Genomic DNA, 13199 nt, shown 5'->3' with positions numbered 1-13199 from the left:
TTAGGAGTTGAGTGGCATCTCCAGTACCCTAACCTTGGCTGAGCCCCTTCTTTGCCGTGTTGCCTCCTGTGTCTGTGAATTTGAAATGTTGCCTCCCATCTTCCATTGACCTCCCTGCTCTTGGTAACTTATTGGTGAATTGAGAGACTCAGGGCTCCTTACCCACATTTGTAAGGACTTCCCCATAGCCTCACTGCAGCTGCCTTTTGAGGTAGGGCCCCTATGGAGCAAAGCCTTATTCCCACAGCTCATGGCTCTTGGGAGATCTGTCTGGAGACAGCGTTCCCTCAGTCTGCACACTCATCTCAGAGAACCATCCATAGTAGTTTCCTGAACTGGCCTGGCCACCTCTGTTACGGTTCCGAGGGTTGGAAGGGGTTGACCATGGGTCCTGGCTAGACCAGTAAGACCACCACCCTTCGTTGGCGTCTTTGAGCTTGAGTTAACAGGCCTGGAGAAAGGGGTACTAGTTCACTGGCAGTAGGGATCTGTCTCCCTTCTTTCCTTTTTATTTTGAGATATTTTAGATTCATGGAATCATTAATATAGAGAGGGCTCATGTACCCTTCATCAGGTTCCCCTGATGGTAACATCTCACAGAGCTGTAGAACAGTATCACAACAGGATGTGGACACTGATGAGTCAAGAAATGGAACAGTTTCATCACCGTAAGAGTTACTCCAGTTGCCACCCCAACCTTAATGCCGAGTGATTACTATTTGTTTCATTTCTGTATTTTGTCATTTTAGAAATGTCATATAGATGGAACCATATGGCTATACAACTCTCTTTTCCCTCAGCACAGTTCCCTGGAGATTCATCCAGCTTGTTGCCTATATCAGTCCAGATGCTCCTTGACTTATGATGGGGTTATGTTCTCCATAAACCTATCATGTTGAAAATATCGCATAAGTCAAAAATGTACAGAATTCTCCTGATCTGCCTAACATCCTAGCTTAGCAGCAGGGTGCTGTAGAGGGTTTCCTTTTGTGATGGCATGGCTAACTGTCAGCTGTGACACGTTGGCCGCCACTGCCAGCGTATTGAGAGAATATCAGACTGTGTGTGTGCGTGTGTGTGTGTGTGTGTGTGTATCCTGGGAAAAGATAAAAAGATTCAAAACTCTCTGGTATGGCTCTACTGAATGTGTATCGCTTTTAGACATCAAAAAAATCATACATCAAACCATTGCAAGTTGGGGACCCTCCACCATTTGTCCCTTTTTATTGCTGTGTGGTATGTATTATGAGGTTGTACCAGTTTGTTTACATAATCAATCACTCTTTGAAGAACACCTGCATTGTTTCCAGTTTGGGGTTCTTATGAACACAGCTGCTGTGAACATTTGTGTGCAGGTTTTTGTGTGAACATAGGTTTTTATTTTTCTGGGATAAATGCCCAGGGGTGTAATTACTGGCGTGTATGGTAGTGGCCATTAGATTACATTTCGTTATTATTATTATTATTATTATTATTATTATTTGTGGTGCTGAGGATTGAACCCAGGGCCTTGTGCATGTGAGGCAAGCACTCTACCAACTGAGCTATATCCACAACCCAGATCACATTAGATTTTTAAGAAACTGTTTTCCAGAGTGGCTATTCCCATAAACTGTGTGAATCATCCCATTCTCTGCATCTTTGCCAGCATTTGATATGGTACCATTTTAAATTTTATTTTTGCTCATCTAGTAGGTATATAGTGTTATTTCATTGTGGTTTTGGTTCCCCATTGACTGATGATGGTAAATGTCTTTTTATGGGTTTGCGATATATCCTGTTATGTGAAATCTCTTCATATCTTTTGCCTATTTTCTAATTAGATTTTTTTAAAACTAGGTTTATGAGTTCTTTTTTTTTTTTGTACTGGGATGCTTAACCACTTGGCTATATCTCCAGCCCTTTTTTGTATTTTATTTAGAGTCAGGGTCTTGCTGAGTTCCTAAGTGCCTCACTAAGTTGCTGAGACTGGCTTTGAACTTGTGATCCTCCTGCCTCAGCCTCCTGAGCCACTAGAATTATAGGTATATGCCACCACACCTGGCATGAGTTCAGATATTAGTCCTTAGTTGAATATGTGGTTGTAAGTCTTTTCTCCCAGTTGGTAGCATATCTCCTTACCCTCCTAACAAGTCCCTGGCCAAGCCAAAAAAAAAAAAAAAAAAAAATTATGATGAGGCTCAGTTTGTCAATTTTCCCTTTTATCTTTTATGGCTTATGCTCTTGGTGCCAAGAACTCAAGATCCTGAAGAATTTCTAAATCCTGAAGAATTTCTCCTGGGCTTCTAAAGGGTTTTAGTTTTGTGTTTTACATTAAGCCTGCTGGAGTTAATTTTCGCATACGATGTAAACTTAGCAAGTTTCTTTTTCTGCTCTTTCATGTCTACTTCCTCCAACACCATTTATTGAAAAGGCTCTCTCCTCCAGTGAACTACCTGTGTGCCTTTGGCAGGTGCCAGGGGTTGGTCAGTCAGGTGTGCTTGTGTCGGGTGGTCTCTGGCTTTTTTGTTCTGCCCAGCCTACATCTGTCTGCCCTCTAGCACTGCCACCAGCCCTGAGCGCTGTGACCATGTGATATCTTCACACCCAGTAGACCTTGTTCTTTCTCAGAATCATTTCAGCTGTTCTTATTCTTTTGCCTTTCCATATAAGTTTTAGAATAATCTTGGCTATGTCTTCCAAAATCTTTCTGTCTTGCTGGGATTTAGACAGGACTTGCATTAAGCTTTTATGTCAATTTGGGAGAGAAACAATTTTCATTGTGTTAACTTTTTCAGTCTGTGAATTCAGGCTGTCCATTTATTTAGCTCTTTTTTGTTTATTTTGGTTATATAAATTCTGTTCATATTCCTTTTCCTCCTTTTTTTTTTTAAATTTGCTATGCTGGGGATAGTACCCAGGGTCCTCTGCATGCTTGGCATGTACTCTGCCACTGAGTTACACGTACCAGCCAAATTGTTTTTTGGAAGTACACATTCATATTTTTGGTGTACGTATATTCATTGCAAACATGTAGATATGCTACCTGTTTTCGTATATTTATTGTGTATTCTCTGATTCTTTTAAACTTATTTATTGGTTTCAGAATATTTTAGGGGTAAATTGTATTGATTTTTCAGATGTTGAAACAGCCTTGCATCCCTGGGATGAATCCCACTTGGTCAAGCAACATAATTATTTTTCTATATTGTGAATTAATTTGCTAATATTTTGTTAGGAATTTTTTCTTTTTCTTTTTGGTAGTACTGGGGATTTAGACTAGGAGAACTCTATCAATGAGCTACATCCCCCAGCACACCCTGATTGAAAAGAATATATATTTTATTTTGAAACAGGGTCTCGTCTCACTAAGTATGTTGCCCGGGCTGGCCTTGAACTTTGTGATCCTCCTGCCCCAGCCTCCTGAGTAGCTGGGATTATAGATGTGCACTGCACCTGGCATTGCGAAGGAGTTTTGCATCTATATTCATGAGTGTTTCTTTTTTCCTCCTGTCCTTGTCTGGTTTGGGGTAGTTTGATACTAGTTTTATATAATGAATTGAGAAGTGATCCTTCGTTTTCTGTTTTCTGGATGAGAGTGTATATAATTCAACATTTGATGAATTCTCCAGTGAAATCATTTGGGCCCCGAGATTTCCTTGGGGGCACTTTTTTAATACTCCCTGAGCTGGTGGAGGCTCATTATCAAGGCCCCTTCCCTTCTCTCTGCGCCTCTGACACCATCTGGGCAGGACTATTGGGACAGCTCATAGCAGTCTCAGGGGGCAGAAGCCTGGCACAGCTTGGTGGGGCCACAGTGTTTCTGTGGGATTTGGCTGGAGCAGAGCAGTTGTCTGAGCGTTTCCTCTCTTCTGAGGCTGCCCTTTCCTGTTCCTCGGGCTTTGTCTCTATCCTCTGGCATGTGTGGGCTGCCAGCTTCTTCACTCTAGTCTGGGACATGTGAGGCTGGAAGAAATGGGGGAACCCCAGCCTGGCACTCCTCCGTCCCAGGTCCCTCGCCAGTCTGCCTTCTTGCTCCCCGCTGCCAGAGTCCTTTTGTGGGTGCTCAGGGTTTCTAGTAGTCCTCAGTTCGAAGCATAGGGAAAGGTGCTTTCATTCTCCTTTCCTGGAATTAGAAGTTCTACACCCTTTTTTAGAGGTCCAGTGCGGTTCTGTCTTCAGGGATATGTCCTGTCCACCATGTTCTTGCCTGGGGCTTTTCTGGGCTGGTTTTTGGAGTTAGGCTTCCTTCCTGTTCAGTATGACTCTTTGGGATTTTGTCTCAATTGCCCAGTGTCGGCCTCCTTGTCCTCAGCCCCCTCTGTCACAGCAGTCGGGAAGGAAGGAGGGTCTTCCTCTTTGTTCCTCTGGTGAGCCCAGAGGGCAGCCTTTTGCTGGTTACTCAAGGCCCATCTTTTTCTGGTGCTAGCGATGGATCCCAGGGACTGTGGGCAAACAAGTGCTCTACACCAAGCTGTAAGAAGCCAGCACGCTTCCTTCTTACTTCAATCTTCTCTCTTCCGTTTTGCCACTTCTCCTGTACTTCTTCAAACCCAGTGAACCTGGTGAGGCCTCCCATTCCGCGAACGTGGGTTGTGGCTCTGCTTGTCCGTCTTCCCGAACCACCTCCCTTGCTTGGGTGCTCAGCCTTCCAAGGGCGTGCCCATCGGTTACGTCCTGAAGGAAGGCTTTGGTGGCATTTGCTGAGTTCTGCTTGCCGCCTGCTCTTCTTCCCCTGATGCTCTGCGGCTGATCTGTACAGAAGTAGCAATGCCTAGAGCATCGTTTCTGTGCTCGGCGACACCCTGGCCCAGGTCTCTGGGGAGAGCTGGGCTGAAGCACAGGGCTTGGCCCCAGCCCTCTTCGCTGACATTTCCCAAGCCTGTATCTGAGTCTTGGAATTTTATCACACATGGCAGGTGATGTGGTCCAGGAACCTAAAGCATGCACAGGCTGAGGTTAAACAGGCCTGCCCATGTGCATTTACACAGAGGAGGTGATGGCACCGAGGGGTGGGTCTCAGCCCTTCAGGGCAGTGAACAATAAATCTGTCCCTGTTGTGGGTCCCTGTTCTGACCTGTCTGATTTGTAATCTCTGCTGTGGGGCACCTTGAGAGAGTGAGCAGCAGACTGAGGCTGGAGGGGCCTGCGCCTTTTCCTGAGCTAGGCAGGAGCTGATGGCTCTAGTTTTTTGTAGCTTTCATAATTGATATTTCAGCATTGGAATGTCATTGCTTCACCTCTTAATAAAACCATGACTGAATTTAGCCAAGTACAGACTGGAAATGGATGTGGTACCCTGTTAATCATTAAAAATCGGTTTTCTTTCTTTGGAATCTACACCAGCCACATGTGCTAGGCCCTTTGGTCTACTCTTTACAATTGGAAAAACAAATGTCCAATTAGCGGCAGAACCAGGGTTTCAGAGCAGGGTTTCTTTACTGCTGCTTCTGTATCTTCCCACTTCACACAGATTCCTTAGGATATAGAAGCATAGAATTTTACAGCTGGTGGGAGCTTAGGAATCATGTAAGAACAGACTTTGGGATTACACCACATGAGCTTTAAGAGTACAGATAAAGGTTACATATCCACAGTGGTCCTCATTTTCAGATTGCTCATTCATTTTAGTTTCAGGTGTCATTAACACAACAGAGCAAGTATTAAATTCTTTTGAGCAGTCTTTGCCAGTTCGACTTTCCAGGTATACTCTACTCAGGCAGTTTCTTTTGAAAACTGAGGACTCCAGCTCCTCCCTGATGATATTATGAGCTAAAGACACTTGACTCTTTGTATTGGATCCTGCTTTCTGAAATACTGAAGTTTTATTTTGATCTGACTAGTCCTGTCCCAGTTTGTATTTTAGTGTTACCAGCTCAGTGTACCTAGATGATCATCTTAGTCAGATACATGCTTTCTGTAAATCTGCTCATTTTAAACAGTGAACTCTTATTAGGGATTTTGATTGTGGCCAATGACTTGAGGACAAAGGTATTTTGGGAACAAAGGTATATGCAGCAAGTGCTATTCCCACTTAAGTGAGATCTGAAACAGAATGTTTTCTTTGGGTTCTTTTTGTGAAGTTGGATGAAAACGAAGGCCAGAAAGCAAACTGGTATGCTTTGTTATTACTATTTTTTTGGTAATTATATTGTAGACAGAGATCATGGAACTGCTGCTAATGAGGCGGAGTAATTTACTTAGCATCTGGCTGACTGCTGAGCTGGCAGTGTTGGGCCTTTGGATCCATGTTTCATGCTGTTGCAGGCGTTGGTCCATTTGAAGTTGAGCGTAAATATTAGATATGTTGGCTCATGTTTCTCTAGCCTTTCTCACCCTCTCTTTGTACCTTCCCGAGGCTGTTTTTCTGCCTGAAATATGAATTGAAATATGTAGAATTATTTTCCTTGTTACTCAGACATTTCCTCACTTAGGGGAAGAGAGTGCCAAGCTCCACATTCTGACTCCCAGGCCATTACGGCCCCTTCCCTTTCCCCAGCCAGTATTTGCAAGCCCGCCATCAGTTTTAGTGCCACAATTGGCTTAAAAAAGGCTTAAGAAGAGTAACTATGAAGCACAGAACATAATTACTTTTCAGCCTTGTTTTCGTATAGCTTTCTAGGACTAAGTGATGCTGTTGAAAAGTAATGTCTACTTTTAACAGTTCCCCGAGCAAATGAACCTGCCCCAAGTAGAAATTAGCTATTTATTATTTAGGTATTGAAAATATCCATTTTTCTAATAGTGTAAATTAAACGTCAAGAGACACATGAAACGCTTTCTTCTTTTCAAAAGACAGGAACTGTCAGGGTGAACTGCTTTCTTCTAGTAAAGTAGTCTCAATTTTGTGCAATGAAGAGTTAGACTTTTCAGGTATATTTTACTTTCCTTGATTAAAAAAGAAAGGGAAAGCCATATTCTTATAGTCTGTGGAGAAATCCTTGTCTGTCTCTCTGCTCAAATGTATTCCCTAAATCTAGAGAATGTGCATTTTTGTCATGAATTCAGAGCTTCCAGAAAAGCAGTGGAATATACCCCCTTTGTGCTGTGAAAACCCATCACCACTGTCTCGGGAGCTGGGATGACATGTTTTCTGTAACAGGTGCAGTTACATAACAGGAGGGAGTACAGTTAAGTAAACGATGTCATATCAGTTTGAAAGTACTGGTACTGAGTGAGCATGGAGGAGGAGAATGTCTACAACCAAAAGACCACCCTGCCCCCTTTCAGGAATAAAAGCAGTGTATGCACAAGAATACACATAGGTCTGTGTGAAGTACAGGTAAGGTCCCTGAGTCCCAGCACGATTCCCAGATGACCACACGCTCCTGTTTCAGCCATTGCGAATGTGAAAGCACTTTGATTTGAGGCTGTATCCTCCTGGCCCCCTTTCTCCCAGGCCTTCTATACCCTGTGAGTGAAAAGCCTCAGCTGGTGGAAATGGATGAGTGCAGGTTCCTCCTGCGTGGGAGGCGGGAGGCAGGGTGGTGACGATGATGATGGTGGTGAAGGACCTCAGTGGTGCATTGTGAATTTTTTGTGTTCTGTGGGGTAACCAGTTGAAATTATATCCTGATGAAAAGTTTTTTCAGCTTTTAGGAAACACACCTTCTTCCCTTTTAGGTGTTATTTGTTCCTATTATAAAAATAGTATAATCACATTACTTTCATAACAGAGTCTTTGGGGGAAGACGAATAATTTCTGATCTTAACATAACATGGTCATCTTTGGCATTCAGTGTATTTGCTAATAGTTTTTTAATGATGTGCATTTTTTGTTGTTTATTTCTTGTGACCTCCATCCTACTTCTTCCCTACCCCTCCATCAAGATGCCTCTGGATTGATAGAGCCTGGTTCAAATGCTGGTTCTTGCACTTAAAGCTGGGGGCCTTAGGAAAGTCTCTTAACTTTGCAAAGCCTCATTTCCTCACCTGTAAAATGGAGATATTATCTACTTCACAAATTATTATGAAAAATAAATGAGATGGTGTATTTAAACTTATTTATGTACCCAATTTGCCACTTGGCTCATGGTGAAATGGGACAGTCTATATTTATATTTTATATATACACACATTCATATAATTTATGTGTATGTATATATGCATAAATGTGTATATGTGTAGATAAATAATGTCTTTTGACTTTTTTAAAATTGAAAAATTTGAGTTTTATTCCCAAGTAAATTCAAGACATTTTAAGATGCCTGTGGAAAACTAGTCATCATAATTGGATGCCTGGTATTAATGACTCTGTGAAGGTAGATAGAAGACTTTAGTTCAAAGAAACAAATGATTACTGGTGATAATGTAGACGTTAACAGAATGTTGTAATTAATGAATCTGTTGATTGGTTTTTCTTGTTGTGGCTTGTTTAACCTTTGAAATATGTTATTAGAAAAGGAATGCTATTTTTAAATGACACTAACCTCATCAAAGCTGCCTGTAATGTTCTTATTTTATGATTATAATAAACATTTTATGGGATAAAATTTGTACTTTAGTCCTTTCAGGAGAAAACCAAGAGAGAATTTTCAAGTGAGTTTCCTATTTTTCTTGGTCTAAGTCACTCTGTAGTTTAAATTTTAAATCTTAAGTTTTGGGCTTGATTCAAAAGCTAGAAGGATATGAGGGGTTTTTTTGGTTTTGTTTTTTTGAGGGAGGGGTTTATGGGGGATTAAACCTAGGGCATTAAAAAAGCCTTTAAAAAATTTCTAGCTCTGTTGTTAATATATTAAGAGTGTTTTAAATATTAGCAAAAATCTATAAATTTTGAGACTTTGACTTTAATTCAAGTTGTGTATTTTAGAAGATAGTAGATACTTGTTTTTGCATGAATGTTTAAAAGTATTCAGGCACATTTTATCTCATATGCTATGCTGGGTGTATTTTTAGGGTGGAAGTAATAAGTCTTTAGTTTACATTTTAAGGTTTTTTCTTTTATGTATTTAAAATAGACTATGTTTGCTACTTACATATAAAGGGAAGAAAAATAGTGATTTTGGTTTTTCATGGATAGTTAATGATAAAACCTTTTTCAAAAAGGATTTCAGTTTTCATTTTATTTTATATGTAATCAGATCTTAAGCTATAAAATTTCAATTTAATATCTAAACTCATGTTGAGGCTTGAGTTTATTGGTTTTAATTATAAATCATATTATGGCCAGTTCATCCATTTAAGACGAATTTAAGTGCAAAGAAAACTAATGGCCATCCTTTTGCATTCCTGTATTTCAGATTTTAAATAACTGAAGTGATGGGGAGAAAAAAAGAAACTGGATTAGCCTCTGTTTAATTTTTGTAATTTTGAAGAAAATTTATGAACTATGGAAACTGTGACTACCGTCAAGATACACATACCCATGAACTTATTATTTTACATGAAAGTTGAATTGCTAACATAATTCACAGGAACAGCTTTCCTAATAACTTTTCTTCACGCTAAACAAATTAAAAATAATAAAATTGGAACTCCTATTTTGAGACAAACCTGACTGCATAGTAGAGATTATTTTTCTTTTACAGGGTAAAGAATTTTCCATTGCATTTCCCTTTGACTTAGAATCAATTGCAGTAGTGTTTGAAATGAGAGAAGTGTAATTACTGTGAGGTTTAACCAAGGTTCTTTGCCTATTAGAAGAAACTTAGCAGGACCAACCCTGTTTCCCCCTTTGGTTTATTTAGAAGACTTGCACTATCTGCCAGATGCTGCTTCCTAACCAGTGCAGTTACGCATCACACCAGAGAATCCATCAGCACAAATCTCCCTACACCTGCCCTGAGTGTGGGGCCATCTGCAGGTCGGTGCACTTCCAGACCCACGTCACCAAGAACTGTCTGCACTACACGCGGAGAGTTGGTTTTCGGTTAGTATATTGTTCACTTATGTGCAAGTTCAGCTCGTACACTTATAACTACACTGCTGTTTGAGTGGTCTGAGCTCACAGTTCTCAGGGTGGTGTGGTGATACCTCGATTAACAGGTCCTAGTTGGTTTGTAGTAGAGTTGGTCTGTTTAATCTTTTCAACATTGGCCCTTCTGCTCCACACAAAGCTGAGGAAGGGGTCTTGTAGCCAAAGTGCACGTCTTGTAGCCAAAATGCACGTCTTGTAGCCAAAATGCACACGTATGGAGGTTTGGCTTTGATTGACTTTCTTTCTGCACCCTTTAAACATACTTTCATTGTCACATTCCCCACATTTTAACCCCTGCAAAAATATGCATTTCTGCACCTCTAAACACTTCTGCTTTGCTAGTGAAGATAGAAATGGTATGATGGTTGGTTACTTTATCCACATTGAAGGATCCGGTTTACGTCCTTTTCTAACATTGCTCTTTTTGGAAAGGATTTCCATTTCAAATGACCTTTTTTCCCTTCCTTCTCTTTTACCTGAGTCTAGGTTTTTCCTTTGTCTCTTTTATGTATCATAACTATGGTCCCTTTCACTGTCTCTGAAGATTCCCAGATGTGTATTTTACAACATCTGGCAAATTCAAGGCTAGTTTAGTTAGCGTTGAGTGATGAAGTACTTTATTCTCTACTTCATGACCTTCTAAAATGCATTCATGTGCTATATTTTATTTCGATTTGATTAAAATTTCCCAAGTGAACTTGTCATTGATAAGTGTCTTTGTTAATAGAGGTATTACTGTATTGTGTGTTTATCTTAACATTGGTTATTTGGTAGCTTTAATAATGGACTGTTAATATGCGGTAGGTTTTTTTTTTTTTAGTTGTAATCCAGTTGTATTTTATAGAAACAAGGTCTAGTTGGTATGATTTTATGATCTTACTTTATTTAAACTTGGGTTATGGTATCGTTGGTTCCTGGGTGGCTTTCCCCATATTTTCTAATACTAAAATATGAGGCTGGCTTTCCATTTTCAGCTCATGCCTTCAAATTTTTAGTGTGCAAATATTTTATTGATTGGATCTATCCTGTTAGGAAATTTTTGGTTTAGAAATCAAGAAACCAGGGTTTTTTTTTTTTTTTTTTTTTTGTATCAGTTTTGTCCATAACTGATTGTATAGAAATTCATGTATTCTCTCTGTGCTTCAGAGAACAAACTGGGGGAGTACCTGCCTTTAGTGGCTCGGGATTTTATAGAGCTAAATAAGATACTCAGGTCCCTGTTTCCACAAGTCCACGCAGGCTAACCCTTTGTCCTTATCATCACGTTTTGAAACTCTCAGTGGACCCTGCATGTGAGAGTAGGAACCGCCCCCCCCCCCACTTCTACCGGTGCTGTTAGTTCTCTCGTCTAGACTTCTCTCAAACTTTTCCCTTCTCCCTCTGATATAATGAAAGCAAACCTAGGTGGAGCGGACAAAGAAGGAGCAGCTTCTTGTATGTTTTGTAAATTAAAATGCTCCTCATGCAGCCTGAAAGCAGTCACTTGTTTTGGAAAAGACATCCAGCTTTGCTTTTGCCCCATCTTTAGAGTTGCTTAAATGTGGTGCTTTGAATAACAGAGTTCCAATTTTTGTTAAAAGTTTTGTGTTAAGTGTAGATGACCTTTCCTCTACCCTGGACTTGAGGATTTGTGAACTGTAAAAATATTCTGTTTGTTTATTTTGAAGTTTAATTTGTGTTTATTTCTTCTCTAGAAGAGAAATAAAGTTTCTTTTCTTGCTGTTGTACATAATGGTCCATTCTGATTTTTGGCTGGGTTGGCCCTGCTGTGCCTCTCTCTCCTTTTTGGTTCCAGGGTTAATTGTTTTCAATTTGTTATCTGTAGCCAGAGAAGCCGCTCACTGGGTTCCCAGGCCTTCCTTTGTTTTGTTTTCTTCCTCCCTGGATGAAGGCCTGCAGGCACCCCCAGCCTCACTCTCTCTCTTCTTGCTCATATTGCATCTCCTGAATACTGAGGGGTCACCCTGGCTCCTGGTAACTTGATAAATATTGAATATGGATAAAAGTCAAGTATTTTTCTGCCTCCCAAAACATTGGCTCTACATCTTACAAGGGGATTATTATAGGATTACATACTATAAACATTTAAAAAATATTCAAAAAATAAAGAACCATGATTGGTACCCAGCATATAAAAGACGTCGGGTATACAAATATTTCTCAATAGATAGGATTTTTAGTAGCGTTGTAAAACTATGAGCCCTTTAAATTCTGTTTCTTTTAGCCTGTCTCATTTGCATTCCCTATTGATTTCGGTTGCCCTGAACCTCCCTGTCCTCTCTGGGCAGAGGCTTTACAACATTGTCCTTTCTTAGGACTTTAAACATGCCCTGCTTTCTTTTCTTAAGGAGGACTTCCCCTTCACCTCTATAATACTTTTTGGACTGAGTCATTGCCACTTTCTCCTGTCTCAAAAAATGCCACCTGTAGTTTAGATACTTTAACTTCTTCATACTTTCTATAAATTAAACGTTCTAGTCCCACTGACTTCATGGGATTAAGCTTTTATCTTTGCTCCTTTTTGTCTTTCCTTGGTGTTTTGCATTTTGAACACCACCTTCCTACATCTGATGGGAAGATCTTTATTTGAGGTTTACGGCGTAGTGTATTCTTGGTTTTCATTAGTAACCCATCTTCCTGTTTGACAGTCTCCCCTTTTCCTTGGGATCATAGACTTCTAGAGTGGGTAAGAAGTAAGACTGATATATTCCAATGCTTGTCATTTAACACATGAGCAACTGGCCCACAGAGGAACATTAACCTATTCAAGATAACACAGTAAGTTAACCCAAAAGAATTTGAGTATGTTGGGTGACTCCTCTTTTGCTTAAAATTACAGTTCCAGTAGATAGCATAACGAAGCTTTCCTTCTATTCTCCTGTTGTTAGTAATGTTTTTAGTGCCTGTGTTGCTGAACATTATGCCTTAAGATATTGAAAATGCTAATGCATTAATTACAACTTAAAAAAATTCTTGTAAAACCAATATGGCATGATTTATTGAACACGTATAATTCACACCATGCCACGTCTGTGTGACTTTAGAAGCATTTTCCTTGATTTGGAAGGGAGCATCTAAGAATAGAGATGTCTTAGGTTATTAGAAGTCCCTGGGCACTGCTTCTTGGATGGTGGGCCCTATCTGAGCCTTCCCCCCCCCCAGGTGACTCATGTACACATATCCAGGAACACGTGTTCAGTTGCATTTGAGGTATATCTTTGGAGATTCCTAAGGGTCTACAGCGAGACCACTCTTAATTGGTTTCCAGTTATGAACAAAGAAGACTCTGCCATCATGTGGGAGG

The 13199-nt window shown here is 40.3% G+C and overlaps 1 protein-coding gene across 14 annotated transcripts in view; it reads left to right on the top strand.

Moving 5' to 3' along the window:
* Znf532 (zinc finger protein 532) overlaps positions 1-13199 on the top strand; it is a 105739-nt gene that overhangs the window by 49505 nt on the left and 43035 nt on the right. For 12 of the 14 annotated variants that reach the window (XM_071602701.1, XM_071602706.1, XM_071602698.1 and 9 more), the window contains one exon: positions 9666-9847. The exons of the other annotated variants lie outside the window; for them this stretch is intronic. In XM_071602701.1, coding sequence (XP_071458802.1) covers positions 9666-9847 — 182 coding nt within the window. The remainder of the gene's footprint in view (positions 1-9665; positions 9848-13199) is intronic. 14 annotated transcript variants of the gene reach the window in all.

The sequence above is a fragment of the Marmota flaviventris genome, chromosome 16 (assembly GCF_047511675.1).
Source record: "Marmota flaviventris isolate mMarFla1 chromosome 16, mMarFla1.hap1, whole genome shotgun sequence".
Classification (NCBI taxonomy): Eukaryota; Metazoa; Chordata; class Mammalia; order Rodentia; family Sciuridae; genus Marmota; species Marmota flaviventris.
The sequence above is the reverse complement of the archived record's forward strand: the minus strand, read 5'-3'. Positions and strand labels throughout refer to the sequence as shown.